General features: G+C 45.6%; 1 protein-coding gene across 1 annotated transcript in view; it reads right to left on the bottom strand.

Moving 5' to 3' along the window:
• The window catches only part of LOC139409835 (A disintegrin and metalloproteinase with thrombospondin motifs 19-like), a 132,017-nt gene that overhangs the window by 38,092 nt on the left and 70,040 nt on the right, over nucleotides 1–23,885 (bottom strand). Inside the window, exons 14-19 of the mRNA XM_071155220.1 lie at nucleotides 18,949–19,076; nucleotides 15,886–16,006; nucleotides 14,126–14,206; nucleotides 8,237–8,394; nucleotides 2,718–2,886; nucleotides 1,835–1,970 (exon numbers count right to left, since the gene is read on the bottom strand). Of these exons, the coding sequence (XP_071011321.1) occupies nucleotides 1,835–1,970; nucleotides 2,718–2,886; nucleotides 8,237–8,394; nucleotides 14,126–14,206; nucleotides 15,886–16,006; nucleotides 18,949–19,076 (793 nt within the window). The remainder of the gene's footprint in view (nucleotides 1–1,834; nucleotides 1,971–2,717; nucleotides 2,887–8,236; nucleotides 8,395–14,125; nucleotides 14,207–15,885; nucleotides 16,007–18,948; nucleotides 19,077–23,885) is intronic.

The raw sequence follows: 23,885 nt of genomic DNA, 5'->3' as shown, positions 1-23,885 counted from the left end.
TCTAGCAGGGCTGATCTTTACCTTGTCTGGCAGGGCTGATCTTTACCTTGTCTGGCAGGGCTGATCTTTACCTTGTCTGGCAGGGCTGAGCTTTACCTTGTCTGGCAGGGCTGATATTTACCTTGTCTGGCAGGTCTGAGCTTTACCTTGTCTGGCAGGGCTGATCTTTACCTTGTCTAGCAGGGCTGAGCTTTACCTTGTCTGGCAGGGCTGATCTTTACCTTGTCTAGCAGGGCTGAGCTTTGCCTTGTCCAGCAGGGCTGATCTTTACCTTGTCTGGCAGGGCTGAGCTTGTCTAGCAGGGCTGAGCTTTACCTTGTCTAGCAGGGCTGATCTTTACCTTGTCTGGCAGGGCTGATCTTTACCTTGTCTAGCAGGGCTGATCTTTACCTTGTCTGGCAGGGCTGAGCTTTACCTTGTCTGGCAGGGCTGAGCTTTACCTTGTCTGGCAGGGCTGAGCTTTACCTTGTCTAGCAGGGCTGATTTTTACCTTGTCTGGCAGGGCTGATCTTTACCTTGTCTAGCAGGGCTGATCTTTACCTTGTCTGGCAGGGCTGAGCTTTACCTTGTCTGGCAGGGCTGATCTTTACCTTGTCTAGCAGGGCTGAGCTTTGCCTTGTCTAGCAGGGCTGATCTTTACCTTGTCTGGCAGGGCTGATCTTTACCTTGTCTAGCAGGGCTGAGCTTTGCCTTGTCTAGCAGGGCTGATCTTTACCTTGTCTGGCAGGGCTGATCTTTACCTTGTCTGGCAGGGCTGAGCTTTACCTTGTCTGGCAGGGCTGATATTTACCTTGTCTGGCAGGTCTGAGCTTTACCTTGTCTGGCAGGGCTGATCTTTACCTTGTCTAGCAGGGCTGAGCTTTACCTTGTCTGGCAGGGCTGATCTTTACCTTGTCTAGCAGGGCTGAGCTTTGCCTTGTCTAGCAGGGCTGATCTTTACCTTGTCTGGCAGGGCTGAGCTTGTCTAGCAGGGCTGAGCTTTACCTTGTCTAGCAGGGCTAATCTTTACCTTGTCTGGCAGGGCTGATCTTTACCTTGTCTAGCAGGGCTGAGCTTTGCCTTGTCTAGCAGGGCTGATCTTTACCTTGTCTGGCAGGGCTGATCTTTACCTTGTCTGGCAGGGCTGATCTTTACCTTGTCTGGCAGGGCTGATCTTTACCTTGTCTGGCAGGGCTGATCTTTACCTTGTCTAGCAGGGCTGATCTTTACCTTGTCTAGCAGGGCTGATCTTTACCTTGTCTGGCAGGGCTGATCTTTACCTTGTCTGGCAAGGCTGATCTTTACCTTGTCTGGCAGGGCTGATCTTTACCTTGTCTAGCAGGGCTGATCTTTACCTTGTCTGGCAAGGCTGATCTTTACCTTGTCTGGCAGGGCTGATCTTTACCTTGTCTGGCAGGGCTGATCTTTACCTTGTCTGGCAAGGCTGATCTTTACCTTGTCTGGCAGGGCTGATCTTTACCTTGTCTGGCAGGGCTGATCTTTACCTTGTCTGGCAGGGCTGATCTTTACCTTGTCTGGCAGGGCTGAGCTTTACCTTGTCTGGCAGGGCTGAGCTTTACCTTGTCTGGCAGGGCTGATCTTTACCTTGTCTGGCAAGGCTGATCTTTACCTTGTCTGGCAGGGCTGAGCTTTGCCTTGTCTAGCAGGGCTGAGCTTTACCTTGTCTGGCAGGGATGAGCTTTACCTTGTCTGGCAGGGCTGAGCTTTACCTTGTCTGGCAGGGCTGAGCTTTACATTGTCTGGCAGGGCTGAGCTTTACCTTGTCTGGCAGGGCTGAGCTTTACCTTGTCTGGCAGGGCTGAGCTTTACCTTGTCTGGCAGGGCTGAGCTTTACCTTGTCTGGCAGGGCTGCTCATTGCACTTGCGGACTTGAGGCTCAGGTTTGGTCAGGTGACGACATCTTCGGTTGTCCACCACACTTGTAGTTTTGTTGACAATGTTAGTGCAGGTGACGATTGTCTTTCTTTCTCCTGGAGAAGAAAAATCTAATATGAACGACAAAGTATTGGAAAAGGGATCATGCAATGCCCCGAGACAGACTTGCATTCTGTTCAGGGGGTGTACTGATACATCAAGCTGTCTCATTCTTCAGAAACAGGACACAGGCCCTATGGGCCGTTCTGGCATGTGAAAAGGCTTACTTACTCTACTCAAGCAAAGTGGGAGTGAGGTAACGTACTACTGAGTGGTAACGTAAGGTTTGAACTATAGTTAATATAAATCATATCAATCATTTCAATCCTTGGGCTAGTGATTGTATTGATGATCATTATCTAATATCCAAGCTCTAGGGAGTCATAATAAACTGCTTGCTTTCTCTTCTCCCTGGTACTCAACTAACATCATTGATCAGTCAGATAGTGAGCATTAATCATGAAACATCACTGCCGACTCCGGGCAAAACATTGTCGCAGGACACTGGGGTTCAAATCCGGGGTCCGCCGCGCTCATCACTGTGTCCCTCCGCTAAACTCTTTCTTACCTATCCTGTCAAAATCACAACAAGTCCACTCCTGGCTCAATTCCCAGCTGGAGACCACCAGGGTTCAAAGCCCTAGTACACCCCTCAGACTGCTAACTCAACTTAACCTGTCCCAGCCTCTGTTTCATCTACCTAATACAATACGTTATGAGACTGAATCTCCACACACACACACACACACACAGGTCCTACCTCCTACTGCTGAATGTCAATGGGGTTGTGTTGGTGGTCCTACCTCCTCCACACACGGCATGGCAGTCCTCCCAGCCAGAGTGGGTCCACATGAAGAGGGGTTCGCTGGGCATGGCCCCCGGTCCTAACCCCCCCTGGGGTTCCATGTTAGCCTCTGTGGGGATGGTGTACTCGTAATGGATGCCATGGTTCTGCTCATTGAACAGCAGCACCTGGGTCAGGTAGGATTATATAAGGTCAACGTTTGAGTAATGTTTTTCTAATGTTTTTCTAATGTTTGTCTAATGTTTTTCTAATGTTTGTCTAATGTTTTTCTAATGTTTGTCTAATGTTTGTCTAATGTTTGTCTAATGTTTTTCTAATGTTTGTCTAATGTTTTTCTAATGTTTGTCTAATGTTTTTCTAATGTTTGTCTAATGTTTGTCTAATGTTTTTCTAATGTTTGTCTAATGTTTGTCTAATGTTTTTCTAATGTTTGTCTAATGTTTTTCTAATGTTTGTCTAATGTTTGTCTAATGTTTGTCTAATGTTTGTCTAATGTTTTTCTAATGTTTGTCTAATGTTTTTCTAATGTTTGTCTAATGTTTGTCTAATGTTTGTCTAATGTTTTTCTAATGTTTGTCTAATGTTTTTCTAATGTTTGTCTAATGTTTGTCTAATGTTTGTCTAATGTTTTTCTAATGTTTGTCTAATGTTTTTCTAATGTTTGTCTAATGTTTGTCTAATGTTTTTCTAATGTTTGTCTAATGTTTTTCTAATGTTTGTCTAATGTTTTTCTAATGTTTGTCTAATGTTTGTCTAATGTTTGTCTAATGTTTTTCTAATGTTTGTCTAATGTTTTTCTAATGTTTGTCTAATGTTTGTCTAATGTTTTTCTAATGTTTGTCTAATGTTTGTCTAATGTTTTTCTAATGTTTGTCTAATGTTTTTCTAATGTTTGTCTAATGTTTGTCTAATGTTTGTCTAATGTTTTTCTAATGTTTTTCTAATGTTTGTCTAATGTTTTTCTAATGTTTGTCTAATGTTTGTCTAATGTTTTTCTAATGTTTGTCTAATGTTTTTCTAATGTTTGTCTAATGTTTGTCTAATGTTTGTCTAATGTTTGTCTAATGTTTTTCTAATGTTTGTCTAATGTTTTTCTAATGTTTGTCTAATGTTTTTCTAATGTTTGTCTAATGTTTTTCTAATGTTTGTCTAATGTTTGTCTAATGTTTTTCTAATGTTTGTCTAATGTTTTTCTAATGTTTGTCTAATGTTTTTCTAATGTTTGTCTAATGTTTTTCTAATGTTTGTCTAATGTTTTTCTAATGTTTGTCTAATGTTTGTCTAATGTTTGTCTAATGTTTTTCTAATGTTTGTCTAATGTTTTTCTAATGTTTGTCTAATGTTTTTCTAATGTTTGTCTAATGTTTGTCTAATGTTTTTCTAATGTTTGTCTAATGTTTTTCTAATGTTTGTCTAATGTTTTTCTAATGTTTGTCTAATGTTTTTCTAATGTTTGTCTAATGTTTGTCTAATGTTTGTCTAATGTTTGTCTAATGTTTTTCTAATGTTTGTCTAATGTTTTTCTAATGTTTGTCTAATGTTTTTCTAATGTTTGTCTAATGTTTGTCTAATGTTTGTCTAATGTTTTTCTAATGTTTGTCTAATGTTATTCTAATGTTTGTCTAATGTTTGTCTAATGTTTTTCTAATGTTTGTCTAATGTTTTTCTAATGTTTGTCTAATGTTTTTCTAATGTTTTTCTAATGTTTGTCTAATGTTTTTCTAATGTTTGTCTAATGTTTTTCTAATGTTTTTCTAATGTTTGTCTAATGTTTTACTTTTATTGCCTTAAGTTTGTGGATTCAGTCAACCAATTCCAGTAACAAACCACAGCCCATATTACACCCTAGGCAGGTGGACTGAAAATCATTTCATAGGTAAACATTCCAACTAGCCTATCAATGTGGAGGTCAAGAGGTCAAGGTGGAGCTACGACCATATTCTAGATGTACATGACGTGTCCAGGGATACACAAATCTGGATCTCGAGTCCAGTTCCACACTGATTTTCATTCTTGCAATTTAGTAAGGGACTGGTTTAAACCTGGGGTACCATGTGAGTACAATTAACTACCAGGTAAAACATTCAAATCAGATTTGGACCTGGACTCGAGGTCCAGATTTGAGTATCCATGGCTAGGGGTAAGAAACTAAGGGTTGGGACTAGGGCTTAGGGACTAAGGGTTAGGGACTAAGGGTTAGGGACTAGGGTTTAGGGACTAAGGGTTAGGGACTAAGGGTTAGGGACTAAGGGTTAGGGACTAGGGGTTAGGGACTAAGGGTTAGGGACTAAGGATTAGGGACTAGGGGTTAGGGACTAAGGGTTAGGGACTAAGGGTTAGGGACTAGGGGTTAGGGACTAGGGGTTAGGGACTAGGGTTTAGGGACTAACGGTTAGGGACTAGGGGTTAGGGACTAAGGGTTAGGGACTAGGGGTTAGGGACTAAGGGTTAGGGACTAGGGGTTAGGGTTTAGGGACTAAGGGTTAGGGACTAGGGGTTAGGTACTAAGGGTTAGGGACTAGGGGTTAGGGACTAAGGGTTAGGGACTAAGGTTTAGGAACTAGGGGTTAGGGACTAAGGGTTAGGGACTAGGGTTTAGGGACTAAGGGTTAGGGACTAAGGGTTAGGGACTAAGGGTTAGGGACTAGGGGTTAGGGACTAGGGGTTAGGGACTAAGGGTTAGGGACTAGGGGTTAGGGACTAAGGGTTAGGGACTAGGGTTTAGGGACTAAGGGTTAGGGACTAAGGGTTAGGGACTAAGGGTTAGGGACTAGGGGTTAGGGACTAGGGGTTAGGGACTAAGGGTTAGGGACTAGGGGTTAGGGACTAAGGATTAGGGACTAAGGGTTAGAGACTAGGGGTTAGGGACTAGGGGTTAGGGACTAAGGGTTAGGGACTAGGGGTTAGGGACTAAGGGTTAGGGACTAAGGTTTAGGAACTAGGGGTTAGGGACTAAGGGTTAGGGACTAGGGGTTAGGGACTAGGGTTTAGGGACTAAGGGTTAGGGACTAAGGGTTAGGGACTAGGGGTTAGGGACTAAGGGTTAGGGACTAAGGGTTAGGGACTAGGGGTTAGGGACTAAGGGTTAGGGACTAGGGGTTAGGGACTATGGGTTAGGGACTAAGGGTTAGGGACTAGGGGTTAGGGACTAAGGATTGTTTCAGAAAAAATACTTGTATTTATTTGAGCCTTGGTCTTAGAATAATCTTCAAAGTACACAAACACTGGATTGCTTCTCAAAAGACTACTTCCTCCGTAAATACTTTGAAATAAAAACATTACAATACATACACTTCATTCCCAAAAATGGAGAAGAAACAAACAACTGTTTTTGAAGAGACACTTTCCAAAACCACTGAGACATGATTTGATATTGTATTGATTTGATATCGTATTGATTTGATATCGTATTGATTTGATATCATATTGCCGCCCACAAGCTACTGTTATCAATGAACATTTATTACTTCATGAAACCACCGTGCAGGACACGATTTATCATGATGCACACCCCTCCCTTTCCCCCGTTAACACATAATCTCATTAGTAGTTGTCAGGAGGCTAATCCTATTCAAATTATAACCCTAATCTCAGCAATGACAGAGCTGTCGCTAGCCGCAGCCAGCTAATAACGGCAGCCGTGCAGCCAATCATATCCTCAATCATTAATCGCGTCTGCGCTCAGGCTGCCAGGCTGGTCACAGGCCAACTCACAACCTGACCTGACATATGGGGAGTGCGCTTCCGCCTGTGGATATAGTACCACCAGAAATTCCGTAGTTCCATGTACAGCGGTGTATTGTCTGTTGCACAGCAGCGTAATGTCTGTTGTACAGCAGTGTAATGTCTGTTGTACAGCAGTGTAATGTCTGTTGTACAGCAGTGTAATGTCTGTTGTACAGCAGTGTATTGTCTGTTGCACAGCAGTGTAATGTCTGTTGCACAGCAGTGTAATGTCTGTTGTACAGCAGTGTAATGTCTGTTGTACAGCAGTGTAATGTCTGTTGCACAGCAGTGTAATAACAAACCGTTATATATGATGAGTTCATAAAGGGTTTGTGAGTTGAGACGTCACCTACTACATCAGTCAGAAAAAGCTACAAGGTAAGCTGTTTTTTTGTTCCAGCTCAGCACTGAAAACTTGAATCAAGGCCTTGATGATGAGTTGATTAGTTGGATCTAGTGTTTTAGTGCTGGGCTGGAACAAAAGCCTGCATAGACCTGGTAGCTTCTGAGGACTAGTGTACCCGACCACAATGCTGAAATGCTGCATAGCCCTGGTAGCACCTCAGGACTAGGGAACGTGACCACAATGCTGAAATGCTGCATAGCCCTGGTAGCACCTCAAGACTAGTGGACCCGACCACAATGCTGAAATGCTGCATAGCCCTGGTAGCACCTCAGGACTAATGGACCCGACCACAATGCTGAAATGCTGCATAGCCCTGGTAGCACCTCAGGACTAATGGACCCGACCACAATGCTGAAATGCTGCATAGCCCTGGTAGCACCTCAGGACTAGTGGACCCGACCACAATGCTGAAATGCTGCATAGCCCTGGTAGCACCTCAGGACTAATGGACCCGACCACAATGCTGAAATGCTGCATAGCCCTGGTAGCACCTCAGGACTAATGGACCCGACCACAATGCTGAAATGCTGCATAGCCCTGGTAGCACCTCAGGACTAATGGACCCGACCACAATGCTGAAATGCTGCATAGCCCTGGTAGCACCTCAGGACTAATGGACCCGACCACAATGCTGAAATGCTGCATAGCCCTGGTAGCACCTCAGGACTAATGGACCCGACCACAATGCTGAAATGCTGCATAGCCCTGGTAGCACCTCAGGACTAGTGGACCCGACCACAATGCTGAAATGCTGCATAGCCCTGGTAGCACCTCAGGACTAATGGACCCGACCACAATGCTGAAATGCTGCATAGCCCTGGTAGCACCTCAGGACTAATGGACCCGACCACAATGCTGAAATGCTGTATAGCCCTGGTAGCACCTCAGGACTAGTGGACCCGACCACAATGCTGAAATGCTGCATAGCCCTGGTAGCACCTCAGGACTAGTGGACCCGACCACAATGCTGAAATGCTGCATAGCCCTGGTAGCACCTCAGGACTAGTGATCCCGACCACAATGACGTGACCACCAATGGATGTAAACCCACAGAGCAGCCCTGGGTTCAAGTATAATCTGAAATCACTTAAAAATGATGTGCTTGCCTGTTGTAATGAAACTAAAAGTCCCATAAGTGAAAACCCTGCACATCAGCAGACACTCTTATTCCAGAGCAATTTACAGTAGTGAATGCATACATTTTCCATTGATACTAATGCCCCGAGGGACTCGAACCCACAACCCTGGCATTGCAAGTGCCATTGCTCTAACAACTGAGCCACTCAAGGCAGGCTAAAGCAAACGCTGAAAGTAGGTTCAAAGATTCCAAATAATATTTGAACCCAGGTTTACAGAGACATAAAGGAAATAAGGAAGTCATTTACCATGAGATGCAGCGGGGAGGTAGTGGGACCTCTGGCTGACATTTTCTCCCACAGTCCTCTCCGGACGTAGTGAACGGTGGTGCCCGCCATGTTGAAGGTTCCTGGGCGGTCTATCTTCCAGTCGCTGTTGATGGAATGCTTGTTTGTGTCTTTGAGTGCTGCAGAAAGTAAACAAGGAAATGCAGCAGAGATAATTTGGGACTTTATGGTTACAGTTCCAAATGGTACCCTTATTCCCTAGATAGTAATTTATGGGCTCTGGTTAAATGTAGTCCATTATATAGTGAATAGAGTACCATTTTGGGATGTTTCCAGTGTTTTGATGCACATGTAACTTGTACCCACTCTGTGGACGGATGTTGTTGATACTGTGAGGGAGGAAAAATACAAGGCAGCAGTCTGGCTAAAGTTCTGTTTACCACTTAGCTGTGAGGGGCCTTCATCTTAGATGTGTTTAGCTGTGAGGTCCTTCATCTTAGACGTGTTTAACTGTGAGGTCCTTCATCTTAGACGTGTTTAGCTGTGAGGTCCTTCATTTTAGACGTGTTTAGATGTGAGGTCCTTCATCTTAGACACGTTTAACTGTGAGGTCCTTCATCTTAGATGTGTTTAGATGTGAGGTCCTTCATCTTAGACACGTTTAGATGTGATGTCCTTCATCTTAGACGTGTTTAACTGTGAGGTCCTTCATCTTAGATGTATTTAACTGTGAGGTCCTTCATCTTAGACGTGTTTAGATGTGAGGTCCTTCATCTTAGACGTGTTTAGATGTGAGGTCCTTCATCTAAGACGTGTTTAACTGTGAGGTCCTTCATCTTAGACGTGTTTAACTGTGAGGTCATTCATCTTAGATGTGTTTAGATGTGAGGTCTTTCATCTTAGACACGTTTAGATGTGATGTCCTTCATCTTAGACGTGTTTAACTGTGAGGTCCTTCATCTTAGATGTATTTAACTGTGAGGTCCTTCATCTTAGACGTGTTTAGATGTGAGGTCCTTCATCTTAGACACGTTTAGATGTGAGGTCCTTCATCTTAGATGTGTTTAGATGTGAGGTCCTTCATCTTAGACACGTTTAGATGTGAGGTCCTTCATCTTAGATGTGTTTAGATGTGAGGTCCTTCATCTTAGATGTGTTTAACTGTGAGGTCCTTCATCTCAGATGTGTTTAGATGTGAGGTCCTTCATCTTAGATGTGTTTAACTGTGAGGTCCTTCATCTCAGATGTGTTTAGATGTGAGGTCCTTCATCTTAGATGTGTTTAACTGTGAGGTCCTTCATCTTAGATGTGAGGTCCTTCATCTTAGACGTGTTTAACTGTGAGGTCCTTCATCTTAGATGTGTTTAACTGTGAGGTCCTTCATCTCAGATGTGTTTAGATGTGAGGTCCTTCATCTTAGATGTGTTTAACTGTGAGGTCCTTCATCTTAGATGTGAGGTCCTTCATCTTAGACGTGTTTAACTGTGAGGTCCTTCATCTTAGACGTGTTTAGCTGTGAGGTCCTTCATCTTAGATGTGTTTAGATGTGAGGTCCTTCATCTTAGACGTGTTTAGCTGTGAGGTCCTTCATCTTAGATGTGAGGTCCTTCATCTCAGACGTGTTTAACTGTGAGGTCCTTCATCTTAGACGTGTTTAACTGTGAGGTCCTTCATCTTAGACACGTTTAGATGTGAGGTCCTTCATCTTAGACGTGTTTAGATGTGAGGTCCTTCAGGCCTTCATCTTAGATGTGTTTGTATTCAGTTTATGGGGAATTTTCACTTTAGGAGCTTGGCGAGTTTACAAAATTATTTGAAACGTCAATATATATTGATGCGTGTTTTTTGAACCTTGTTTATCTCCTTTGATAATGTATTCTATAACATACTGTAGAATGGTGTTATTCTCTCCACACAAATACACGCACACACACACACACGTACACGCACACACACACACACACACACACACACACACACACACACACACACACACACACACACACACACACACACACACACACACACACACACACACACACACACACACACACACACACACACTCGCCAGAATCCTAACAGTAACCTCTTGTCCAATCTTATCACTCTTCCCTCTACATGCGTTTGAACTCATTTGGCTTCTCCTTAGCAGATTGGCATCCTGGGAGGGTGGAGAGGGATGGCTTAGCGAATGGGGAGTGAGGAAGGAATGGTGGTGGGGGAAGTAGAGACACTGGGGAAGTAGAGAGGAGGGGTAGTAGAGAGGAGGGGTAGTAGAGAGGAGGGGGAAGTAGAGAGGAGGGGTAGTAGAGAGAAGGGGGAAGTAGAGAGGAGGGGTAGTAGAGAGGAGGGGGAAGTAGAGAGGAGGGGTAGTAGAGAGGACGGGGAAGTAGAGAGGAGGGAGAAGTAGAGAGGAGGGGGAAGTAGAGAGGAGGGGTAGTAGAGAGGAGGGGGAAGTAGAGAGGAGGGGGAAGTAGAGGCTCTGGGGAAGTAGAGACTCTGGGGAAGTAGAGACTCTGGGGAAGTAGAGAGGAGAGGGAGATAGAGCCTTTGGTGAAGTAGAGACACTGGGGAAGTAGAGACATTGGGGAAGTAGGGACTCTGGGGAAGTAGACGGGATTGCCCCAGCAGCCTCTCAGTGTATTCGAAGTGAGCCGCCGCGTGGTTCCTAATCACATGAAAGGCAGGAGTCAGGACGCTAGCAGGCAGGGGAGGAAAACAGTCAGGCTGAATCCCAAATGGCTATAAGTAGTGCACTACATAGGGAATAGGGTGCCACTTGAGACAGATTATTCCCTGATAGCAGGCAGGTCTGCTGACACATATTAGACAGGTGGATACAGCGCAGGGCCTGTGTTGTGTGGTTACACTAGGAGTCATCTGAAAGAGAGACATCTGAAAGACAGCCATATGAGAGATGAGAGGAGATGTGTGGAGCTGGGGAACTAATGCTCTCTCACTAAAGCTGGCTGAAGGACTAATCTGAGAGCAGTGGATTGGGCACGTGAAAGATGAGAGGAAATGTGGAGGAGTTCAGGAAGTTAGTGAGACTCGAAAGCTGGGGGAGTAACGCTCTCTCACTAAAGCTGAGGGAAGGACTTATCTAAGAGCAGTGGACTGGGCACATGAAAGCTGAGAGTGGTGATCTCTGGATAGATGTGAAGGAGCTGGGGGAGTAATACCAGGCGTACACTACACGACTTTCAAAAGCCTAACATCGCTGAGCCTCTCACATTAAACAAACGTCTTTCATTACGTTTTTCGTCTTCCCAACTTAGTGGTGCACACACTACACATTCTGGCAGATGGGGGTCACACACTACACATTCTGGCAGACGGGGGTCACACACTACACATTCTGGCAGACGGGGGTCACACACTACACATTCTGGCAGACGGAGGTCACACACTACACATTCTGGCAGACGGAGGTCACACACTACACATTCTGGCAGACGGAGGTCACACACTACACATTCTGGCAGACGGAGGTCACACACTAAACATTCTGGCAGACGGAGGTCACACACTACACATTCTGGCAGACGGAGATCACACACTAAACATTCTGGCAGACGGAGGTCACACACTACACATTCTGGCAGACGGAGGTCACACACTAAACATTCTGGCAGACGGAGGTCACACACTACACATTCTGGCAGACGGAGGTCACACACTACACATTCTGGCAGACGGAGGTCACACACTACACATTCTGGCAGACGGAGGTCACACACTAAACATTCTGGCAGACGGAGGTCACACACTACACATTCTGGCAGACGGAGATCACACACTAAACATTCTGGCAGACGGAGGTCACACACTACACATTCTGGCAGACGGAGGTCACACACTAAACATTCTGGCAGACGGAGGTCACACACTACACATTCTGGCAGACGGAGGTCACACACTAAACATTCTGGCAGACGGAGGTCACACACTACAGGTTCTGGCAGACGGGGGTCACACACTACACATTCTGGCAGACGGAGGTCACACACTACACATTCTGGCAGACGGAGGTCACACACTACACATTCTGGCAGACGGGGGTCACACACTACAGGTTCTGGCAGACGGGGGTCACACACTGCACATTCTGGCAGACAGGGGTCACACACTACACATTCTGGCAGACGGAGGTCACACACTAAACATTCTGGCAGACAGGGGTCACACACTAAACATTCTGGCAGACGGAGGTCACACACTAAACATTCTGGCAGACAGGGCTCACACACTACACATTCTGGCAGACGGGGGTCACACACTACACATTCTGGCAGACGGGGGTCACACACTAAACATTCTGGCGGACGGGGGTCACACACTAAACATTCTGGCGGACGGGGGTCACACACTACACATTCTGGCGGACAGGGGTCACACACTAAACATTCTGGCAGACGGGGGTCACACACTACACATTCTGGCAGACGGCGGTCACACACTACAGGTTCTTCCGTTGGTCGTGAGGATTCTGAAAGCAATGATGTGAATAGATTGTGTTTAGATGTGAGGTCCTTCATCATTGCTTGTGAACTTCAGAGTAAGCATACTAGTGGGCTAGTAGTAGTCATCACTCCTGCTCGAGAATCTACCAACGATTTATATATACACTAGATACCTAACAGGGGGCGCTGTTTTGAAGCCAATGCACCTCCATCTTGGCACTCCCTCAACATTGTAAAAAAAATATTTTGCCAGCTAGAGAAATGCATTTACTAATGTCTACATTGGTTTTTACCATATGGATTATATTACAGACACCTTAATGGATACTTTAAATTATATTATGTGAGCTAAACATTAAAAAATAAAATATATACAAAAACATTTTCCTTAAAGCATCATTTTCTTTTTAAGGACTGATGTCACTGTTCCTCGGTGGCTTCAAAGCCTATCATTGGCTAATGCATAGCATCAGCAATCCATGGTTTATATACATCATTGGAGTCTACACATTCTGGGTGATACGATACAATGTCATCATCTCACTGGCTTCTTCTCTCATTGGCTATTGCTGATGACCTTTCTGAAAACCTGTCGTTGCACACCTCACACTACAAGAGTATTGCAGTATTTGTCCCGATAAAATCAAACATGTTTGAAAATAACAGGACCTGTGGGACGACTCAAAGACGGGACCCTCAGATTGGGTCGATGACCCGCTCACATTGAAACAAGCGTTGGTGACGACCAAACCCCCAAGTAGGCAACGACAAAAACTTGTCTGGGACAGCTAAATCTTGGAGTGCCTTAAGTGTTATCTCTCTTAAGATGGGGAAGGACTGATCCAAGAGCAGCGACTTGAACGGGCCAAGTGGATTGAGAGGAGTGATGAGAGGAGAGTGTGTGTGGATGTGAATGCTAGAGCTGTGGGAGTTGATGCTCTCTCTGTAAAGCTGGATGAGGTGGCCGATGAGGTTGCCGATGAGGTGGCCGATGAGGTGGACGATGAGGTGGCCGATGAGGTGGCCGATGAGGTGGACGATGAGGTGGCCGATGAGGTGGACGATGAGGTGGACGATGAGGTGGACGATGAGGTGGCCGATGAGGTGGCCGATGAGGTGGCCGATGAGGTGGCCGATGAGGTGGACGATGAGGTGGACGATGAGGTTGCCGATGAGGTGGACGATGAGGTGGCCGCTGAGGTGGTCGATGAGGTAGACGATGAGGTGGACGATGAGGTGGCCGATGAGTTGGACGATGAGGTTGCCATAGGGGTATATAGCCCTCTGGACTTCGGTGAAGAGAAAATGTGCTTCCCAGGCAAAAATGAGTGTGTTATATTTAAAGTCATATGGGCACCCTATTAGAGACATACAAAAGGACTACTGCTAGATTCAAGAGAGTTGTTTGCTACTGTATCACCCTGTACAAAGCAACAGCGTATCTTACCCAAATAACTCTGTGCAGGCTTTTCTTCCATCACTCTGATTCTCCTGGCCCCTTTGGGGATGATCACAGCTTCCACATAGCCTGAGGGGAAAGAGGTGGAGAGAGAGAGATAAAGAGAGAGGTAGAGAGAGAGAGAGGGGGGGGGGGGGAACTATCTAGCTCACTAGTACCATGTGTACATGTAACGTACAGTTCAGTCACTTCACATCTAAAAGAGCCAGGCGGGTCGACTGGAAGAGCTACAGTACTGTACTGTGTGTTCATGTGTGTCTCTACCCCCTGTGCTCGGGATCACAGGCCGTGAATGGATCTATGTGTGAGGTCCCCCTGCTACCTAACTGATGGTCACAGTTAGCCTAGCGTGGTCCGGGGAGCTTGAGTACGTATGAATGAGATCCATTCAAGGTCGAGAAAGGTGTTCCTCACCGTTGCCGAGCCATAGCCATTCATCGCACAGGATGTTGACATTGTTCGCTGTGTAATCTGAACTTGCTTTGAAGTAGTATTCAAAAGGGTGATTTTTTTTAAACTTTGTCCAGTCTTTAAGATACAGCTTAGTGCTGATTCAGGGTCCACGGAGGAGAGGCTAGGTCCTTTTCTTTTTTCAGAGCAGAAAATAACTCTGCAAGTAATGAATGACCTAACTTAAAAACTGTCCGTTTGTGACATCCAGTTTGACTGATACGTTTGATATAAATACGTAACTGTGTCTCTTGTGAATAATTATGAGTTTTTATAATCGGACCCCGTGTGTGAACAACAAAAAAAAAGAAGAGCTGTAAATTCCTTCCTGTTTTCTCTCGCTCTCTCCTTGGGCTGTGGTAAACTTTTATTGGTAGTTAATAATGATGTCATTACTTTTTCACTGTACTGCTACCATGTGGCTCAGTTGGTAGAGCATGACACTTGCAATGCCAGGGTTGTGGGTTCAATTCCCATGGGGGGGACCAGTATGGGGAAAAAATACAAAAAAATGCTTTCTCACTCTGGATAAGAGCATCTGCTAAATAACTTGTAAAAGTTATTAAAGAGCATTATAAACTGGGTGGTTCAAGCCCTGAATGCTGATTGGCTGACAGCTGTGGGATATCAGACTGTATTCCACGGGTATGACGAAACATTTATTTTCCTGCTCTAATTACGTTGGTAACCAGTTTATAAAAGCAATAAGGCACCCCGGGGGTTTGTGATATATGGCCAATATACCACGGCTAAGGGCTGAATTCAGGCACTCCACGTTGCGTCATGCTTAAGAACAGCCCTTAGCCGTGGTATATTGGCCATATACCACACCCCCTCGGGCCTTATTGCTTAAACATACAACCAATATATTTTTTTAACCAATAAGCTACAATAGAAAGTGATGAATGATCCGTAAAAGTTTAATCAAAATTCAATCCAACTTGGATATAAATCATTTAGGGAGTTTATCAACAGTAATTCAACACGTTTTTAATCCATACACTTCATTCAAATATTAACAACATTCCCTGTAATAGTGCTACAGCTTGTTAGGAGATAAAGTCCAGATCTGTGAGACTCTCTAAGACAAACCGAGGGAGATTGGCAGCCAGAGGTAACGTTACGTAGCACTTTGAAGATTCCCCCTAGGTACAGATCTCTGATCAGCTTCCTCTTCCCCGAATCCTAACCTTAACCATTCTTGGGGAAAATGCTAAACTGACCCAAGATCAGCGTCTAGGGGCAAGGTTGCCCTAAACCTACTGAGGGGGTTAGTGAGTGTACTGACGGTACGGTACCTGCTCCTTTGGTGTGGTTGAAGTCCCCCTTGATGACCTTACAAGACTTGCCGTTGCCATTACACACCCCACAGTGGTCCTCTCTTGCCATCGAACTCAGGATCCTGTCACAGCCCACTTTCTAGACAACAACACAGAAACCTCGGGTTAACAACATTCTCACATTGTAGATAATACAGTTAAACAGAAATAAAGCTTAAAATAATGTTGTCCTCTGATGACGAGGGGGGGGGGGGGGGGGGGGGGGGGGCAGTGGTGGTTTAAAAAAAGGTTTGATCGACTGTTGACTGACAGTCTAGTTCGGCTGCTTTGGAGAACTTGGACAATGTAAAGTAGTCTCCTATTGTACAAAAATATAGGACAGCATCTGTTAATGTGTATTGTACATCCCAGTTTAGCCAGGGGTGTATTCACTAGGAACCAAACAGGCCCAGTTTAGCCAGGGGTGTATTCACTAGGAACCAAACAGGCCCAGTTTAGCCAGGGGTGTATTCACTAGGAACCAAACAGGCCCAGTTTAGCCAGTGGTGTATTCACTAGGAACCAAACAGGCCCAGTTTAGCCAGGGGTGTATTCACTAGGAACCAAACAGGCCCAGTTTAGCCAGGGGTGTATTCACTGTTTACACACTACTGTCTACATACTACTGTCTACACACTACTGTCTACACACTACTGTCTGCATACTACTGTCTACATACTACACACTACTGTCTACATACTACTGTCTACACACTACTGTCTACACACTACTGTCTACACACTACTGTCTGCATACTACTGTCTACATACTACACACTACTGTCTACATACTACTGTCTACATACTACTGTCTACATACTACTGTCTACACACTACTGTCTGCATACTACTGTCTGCATACTACTGTCTACATACTACACACTACTGTCTACATACTAATGTCTACATACTACTGTCTACATACTACTGTCTACACACTACTGTCTACATACTACTGTCTACATACTACTGTCTACATACTACTGTCTACATACTACTGTCTACATACTACTGTCTACATACTACTGTCTACACACTACTGTCGACATACTACTGTCTACATACTACTGTCTACATACTACTGTCTACACACTACTGTCTGCATACTACTGTCTACATACTACACACTACTGTCTACATACTAATGTCTACATACTACACACTACTGTCTACATACTACACACTACTGTCTACATACTACTGTCTACATACTACACACTACTGTCTACACACTACTGTCTACATACTACACACTACTGTCTACATACTACTGTCTACATACTACACACTACTGTCTACACACTACTGTCTACATACTACACACTACTGTATACATACTACTGTCTACACACTACTGTCTACATACTACTGTCTACATACTACATACTACTGTCTACACACTACTGTCTACATACTACTGTCTACATACTACTGTATACATACTACTGTCTACATACTACTGTATACATACTACTGTCTACACACTACTGTCTACATACTACTGTCTACATACTACATACTACTGTCTACACACTACTGTCTACATACTACTGTCTACATACTACTGTATACATACTACTGTCTACATACTACTGTATACATACTACTGTCTACACACTACTGTCGACATACTACTGTCTACACACTACTGTCTACACACTACTGTCGACATACTACTGTCTGTCTGCCTTTCTCTCTGTCTGCCTCTCTCTCTCTGTCTCCCTCTCTCTCTGTCTGTCTGCCTCTCTGTCTGTCCCCCTTTTGCTCTCTCTCTCTTGCGTGCTTTCTCTCTATCATGTCTGTCTGCCTGTCTCTCATTTGCGCTCTCTCTTTCTCTCTCTCTCTCTCTTTTTCATCTCTCTCCAGCCCAGATAGCAGGAAATAATCCCCGCAAATCATCCCTGTGTTTTCTGAAATATTCCCCCGGTTCTATCTCTCTTCTTCTCTCTCTCTTCTCTCTCTCTCAATCTCGTCCCCTCTCTCTCTCCCCCCCCCCTCTCTCTCTCAATCTCGTCCCCTCTCTCTCTCTCTCTTCCCCTCTCTCTCTCTCTCTCTCTCTCTCATCTCTCTCCAGCCCAGATAGCAGGAAATAATCCCCGCAAATCATCCCTGTGTTTTCTGAAATATTCCCCAGTTGTCTATTTTTCTACCAGAGAAAGAGGTTCTGGTCATGGGTCGATCGTCTGTCTACTGAAGGCACGTTCTCCTGCTCCTGGGAGTGCAGTCAACATAATGGAGGGTGGCTGTGGGGCTCCGCCGATAACAATGGGTCTGTGACCCAAATTGCACACTATTCCCTACACAGTGCACTACTTTTGACCAAAATCCTATGGGCCCTGGTAAAAACAATTGTGCACTAAATAGAGAATAGGGCGCCATTTTGGGTCAGTGATTTAAGCACCATTTATTTTCTTGCTGGACTTGACATTGAAGACTTTGTTTGGAAGGAGACATGGAATGCGTTTTTTTGTGGTATTAAAAAAATATGTGTTGGGGAAACAGCTTGGAAAATGACTTTCTCTTTCTGCAATATGGAACATTTTTCAAAATTTTGCTGTCCGAGAACCGTGACATCAGATCAGACTAACCTGCATCAGAGACATCAGAAAAATGTTGCGTGAGATGGCTGCGAATAACACTTACAAAAATCTCCAGGGCTTTGGGTTTTGTGTGCCATTAAGAGATGCTAAACTTCCAGCTTTATTTAGAACTATATTGTGTAAATCTACCATTGAATTAATGAAAATGTAGAACACACTGGAACCTAACTAGTCCCCTGTCACATGACTGGTGTACCTGACAAGTCCCATGCCACATGATATGTAGTTTCCCCTAGGTACAGATCTAGGATCAGCTTCCCCTGCCCCAATCCTAACCTTAACCATTAGTGGGGATATGCACTGACCCAAGATCAGCGTCTAGGGGCAACTTCACATGACTGGTGTACCTGAAAAGTCCCCTGTCACATGACTGGTGTACCTGAAAAGTCCCCTGTCACATGACTGGTGTACCTGAAAAGTCCCCTGTCACATGACGGATGTACCTGACATGTCCCGTTGGCACAGAGGCCAGACTCCTGAGAGCCGCAGGAGGTTCCATCCAGCACCTTCTCAGCCAGGAGGCGGGGTTGTTCTTTCCCTGTGGAGGAACAGAACAGTGTACAGGGCCTCTCTGGAAGAGAGAGAGGGAGGGGAGGGGAGGAGAGAGGGGGGGAGGAAGCGAGGAGAGCGAGGAGGAGGAGGGAGGGAGGGGAGGAAGAGAGAGGATATGGGGAGGAGAAGAGTAGACAAGTAAGAAGGGATAGGAGGTGGGGGTTGGGGAGAGTAGAGAAGAGAGGGTGCCATTTAATGTAAAGTAGGTTACCATATAGAGAATAGGGTGCCATTTACTGTAAAGTAAATCACCATATAGAGAATAGGGTGCCATTTAATGTAAAGTAGGTTACCATATAGAGAATATGGTGCCATTTAATGTAAAGTAGGTCTTCATATAGAGAATAGGGTGCCATTTAATGTAAAGTAGGTCTTCATATAGAGAATAGGGTGCCATTTAGTGTAAAGTAAATCACCATATAGAGAATAGGGTGCCGTTTAATGTAAAGTTGGTCACCATATAGAGAATATCCTATCCTATAATTTCCCAACCTATCAGATCCTATCCTTTCATATCATATTACCATGCTCTATCATTTTGACCTCTACATAACCCCATCATTACCCATACACAACCCCTACATAACCCCATCATTACCCATACACAACCCCTACATAACCCCATCATTACCCATACACAACCCCTACATGACCTCATCTTGACGTTCATGCCCGATACCATATCTATTAGCTTTGAACTACTACACTCAGGAAAGAAATGTGCTATCTAGAACCTAAAAGGGTTCTTCGGCTGTCCCCTTTGAATAACCCTTTTTGGTTCCAGGTAGAACCCTTTTGGCTTCAATGTAGAACCCTTTTGGTTCCATGTAGAACCCATTGGAACTCTTTTTTTTCCCAAAGAGTGTACCACAGATATTTGTGTTAAGAGCATGGTGATATGATAGCACATGCCTTATGTTCATGACCGTTACACGACCCCATTGTGACCTTCATGACAACCAGCTAAAAATAGGTTCAACCCAGACATCCGCCCAGACATCCACCTAGACATCCACCCAGACATCCACCCAGACATGTCAGAAAGTTATTTTAGAGGTCAGACACGCCAGAGATCGAACGGTTAAAAGAAGCGTGTGGCTGCAATGTGTTAGCTATCACCTACTGGGTGATGACAAACATTGTTTGGCTGTTTGGACAGTATCCACATGTAGAATCGTTGGAAAATGAACAGAAATTGACGGTTGATATTCAAGAGGCGATAGGACGGCCAACTGCAGCTTTCAGACGTTTGTCTCCACAGCGTCTGAGCTCACGCAGCTCGGTTATCTCCGAGGTTTAAACACACTGACTAAATGTTGGAGAATAATACAACTGGATTGGATGCACCATTTATAAAAACCTTTGGTGACACTTTCTGTTTTCTATTTCTATTCTTCTTCATGGTGTTTTAGAAGCACATTTATAACACATTATAATTCAAGAAATAGACGCAAATTTGATTTTTCACAGACAGTCTTTGGTCAATGTGCAAAGACTGATTTCTATTCTGAGAAACCTAAAATACTAAACATTGTATTGACATTTACAGGTTACATCAGGGCTCTCCCGGAGATCTACCATCCTGTAGGTTTTCACTCCAACCCCAATCTGGTGCACATGATTCTAATAATTAGCTGGTTGATAAGCTGAATCAAGTTAGTTACAATTGGGGTTGGAGCGAAAACCTACAGGAGAGTAGCTCTTCGGGAACAGGGTGTGAGAGCCTTGGGTTACACAATACCTTTAGATGGTGGACTGACTCCATACTAAGATATCTATAGGACTAGGAGGGCCTACTGTGCAGCCTGCATGCAGCAAGTGTGTATATGTTTTCGAAACAAGATAAATATGAAGTGTTTAAAGGGGCAATCTCCTCAATGGTTAGTCCTTGTATCCATGTCACACCCTGATCTGTTTCACCTGTGTTTGTACTTGTCTTCACCCCTCTCCAGCTGTTGCCCATCTTCCCCATTATTGTCACGGTTCTCGTCAGAATGAGGATCGGACCAAAGAGCGGCGTGGTAAGTATTCATGATTTTTATTGATCAAAACACTCGAACAAAATAACAAAGAGAAAAACGAACAGTTCTGTAAGGCAAAAAAACTATACAGAAAACAACTACCCACAAAACACAGGTGGGAAAAAGGCTGCCTAAGTATGATTCCCAATCAGAGACAACGACAGACTCTGATTGGGAACCACACTCGGCAAAAAACAAAGAAATAGAAAACATAGTAATAAAGAAACTAGAATGCCCACCCTAGTCACACCCTGGCCTAACCAAAATAGAGAATAAAAGCCTCTCTATGGCCAGGGCGTGACATTACTACCCCCCCCCCCCCCACCCCTCCCCTGGACTGGGGACCATCGCTGGAGGCTCCGTAGTGGGGACCGTCGCTAGTGGCTCCGGACTGGGGACCGTCGCTGCAGGATTCGGGCTGGGGACCGTCGCTGCAGGCTCCGGACTGAAGACCGTCGCTGCAGGCTCCGGACTGGGGACCGTCGCTGGAGGCTCCGTAGTGGGGACCGTCGCTAGAGGCTCCGGACTGGGGACCGTCGCTGCAGGATTCGGGCTGGGGACCGTCGCTGCAGGCTCCGGACTGAAGACCGTCGCTGCAGGCTCCGGACTGGGGACCGTTGCTGGAGGCTCCGGACTGGGGAACGTCGCTGGAGGCTCCGGACTGCGGATCTACGCTGGAGGCTTCGTGCCATGGATCCTCACTGCAGGCTCCGGGCCATGGATCATCACTGGAGGCTCCGTGCCATGGATCATCACTGGAGGCTCCGGGCCATGGATCATCACTGGAGGCTTCGGGCCATGGATCATCACTGGAGGCTTCCTACGTGGAGCCGGAACAGGTCTCACTGGACTGAGGAGGCGTACTGGCAGCCTAGTGAGTGGAGCTACCTCAACACATCCTGGCTGGATACCCACTCTAGCTCGGTGAGTGTGGAGAGCTGGCACAGGACGCACTGGGCTTTGACGGCGCACTGGAGGCATAGTGCGTAGAGCCAGCGCAGGACACACTGGACCGTGGAGGCCCACCGAAGGTCTGGAGCGCAGAGCTGGCATAACTCATCCTGGCTGGATACCCCCCTTAGCCCGGCAAGTGTGGGGAGCTGGAACAGGCCGCACTGGGCTTAGCTGGTCAAACCGGGGACACCGTGCGTAGAGTTGGCGCAGGATAACCTGGGCCGAAGAGACGCACCGGAGGCCAGGAGCGCTGAGCCGGCACAATCCCTCCTGGCTGAATGCCCACTCTAGCACGGCAACTGAGGGGAGCTTGCAGAGAGCGCACCGGGCTGTGGCTGCGCACCGAAGGCATGGTGCACAGAACCGGCGCTTGACCAGTCATTCGCTCCCCACGGTAACCAAGGAGAGTTGGCTCAGGTCTGAACCCTGACTCCACCAATCTCCCCGTGTGCCCCGCCCAAAAAATTGGGGGCTGCCTCTCATGCTTGCCTCGTTGCCGTGACTGCTGGTATCGTCGCCGTTCCTCCCGTGCTGTTCCCGCCTGTTTCCATGGCAGTGTCTTGTCCCCTGTCATAACCTCCTCCCATGTCCATGAGCTCCTCCACTCACTCTTCTCCCGGGCCCAGGATCCCTGCTCCTCCTGGCCACACTGCTTGGTCCTTTGGTGGTGGGTAGTTCTGTCACGGCCCTCGTCGGAATGAGGATCGGACCAAAGCGCAGTGTGGTAAGTGTTTATGATTTTTATTGATCAAAACACTCAAACAAAATAACAAAGAGAAAAACAAACTGTTCTGTAAGGCAAAAAAACTATACAGAAAACAACTACCCACAAAACACAGGTGGGAAAAAGGCTGCCTAAGTATGATTCCCAATCAGAGACAACGATAGACAGCTGCCTCTGATTGGGAACCACACTCGGCCAAAAACAAAGAAATAGAAAACATAGAAATAAAGAAACTAGAATGCCCACCCTAGCCACACCCTGGCCTAACCAAAATAGAGAATAAAAGCCTCTCTATGGCCAGGGCGTGACAATTATGCCCAGTGTATTTATACCTGTGTTCTCTGTTTGTCTGTTACCAGTTTGTTTTGTCCGTCAAGCCTATCAGCATTTTTCCCCTTGCTCCTTTCTTTTTTTTTAGTTCCTGTTTTCTAGTTTCCCAGTTTTGACCATTCTGCCGGCCCTGACCTCGAGCCTGCCTGCCGTTCTGTACCTTGTCACACCGCCCTGGATTATTGACCTCTTCCTGCCCTGAAACTGCCTGCCGTTCTGTACCTTTTGACTCTGATCTGGATTACTGACCTCTGACCCTTGACCTGTCGTTTTGCCTGCCCCGTTCTAGTAATACACCTTTGTTACTTGCGACACTGTCTGCATCTGGGTCTTCCCTAAAACGTGACACCTTAGCAATGTCTATGAATTTGAAAGTGGTAAAAAAAAAATGTCCAGCTCCAATTCTCAGATGTTTACCATTCTCAGATGTCCACTTTGTTGTTGTTGTTTGAACTGCAGATTGCCCTTTTAAAAGCTCACGTGGAGTCTGGAATCTTAATGATGCTTTAAACAGAACACCGCTGGAGCAGGGCCAGCTGCTTTCTTCATAAACCCTACACACTCTCTTACATCCTTATCTCGTCACCTGTCAAAATGTTTATGCCAGCGATATGTTTAAAAAGCCAGCGATATGTTTAAAAAGCCACCCGCCTTCGTTTTGGTCTAGCTCGGTTGAGCAGGGGGCCAAGATGTAACTAATTGCGGCGTCGCGAAACGGTCGCGAAGCATCTTCCAGACGCATTAATCTCTTACAGTGTTTGACGAGGCTACGTTGTAAACATTCAATCCCCATCTTTGA

This window comes from Oncorhynchus clarkii, chromosome 5, assembly GCF_045791955.1.
Source record: "Oncorhynchus clarkii lewisi isolate Uvic-CL-2024 chromosome 5, UVic_Ocla_1.0, whole genome shotgun sequence".
Classification (NCBI taxonomy): Eukaryota; Metazoa; Chordata; class Actinopteri; order Salmoniformes; family Salmonidae; genus Oncorhynchus; species Oncorhynchus clarkii.
Note: the sequence above shows the minus strand (reverse complement) of the source record. Positions and strands in the feature narration are given on the sequence as shown.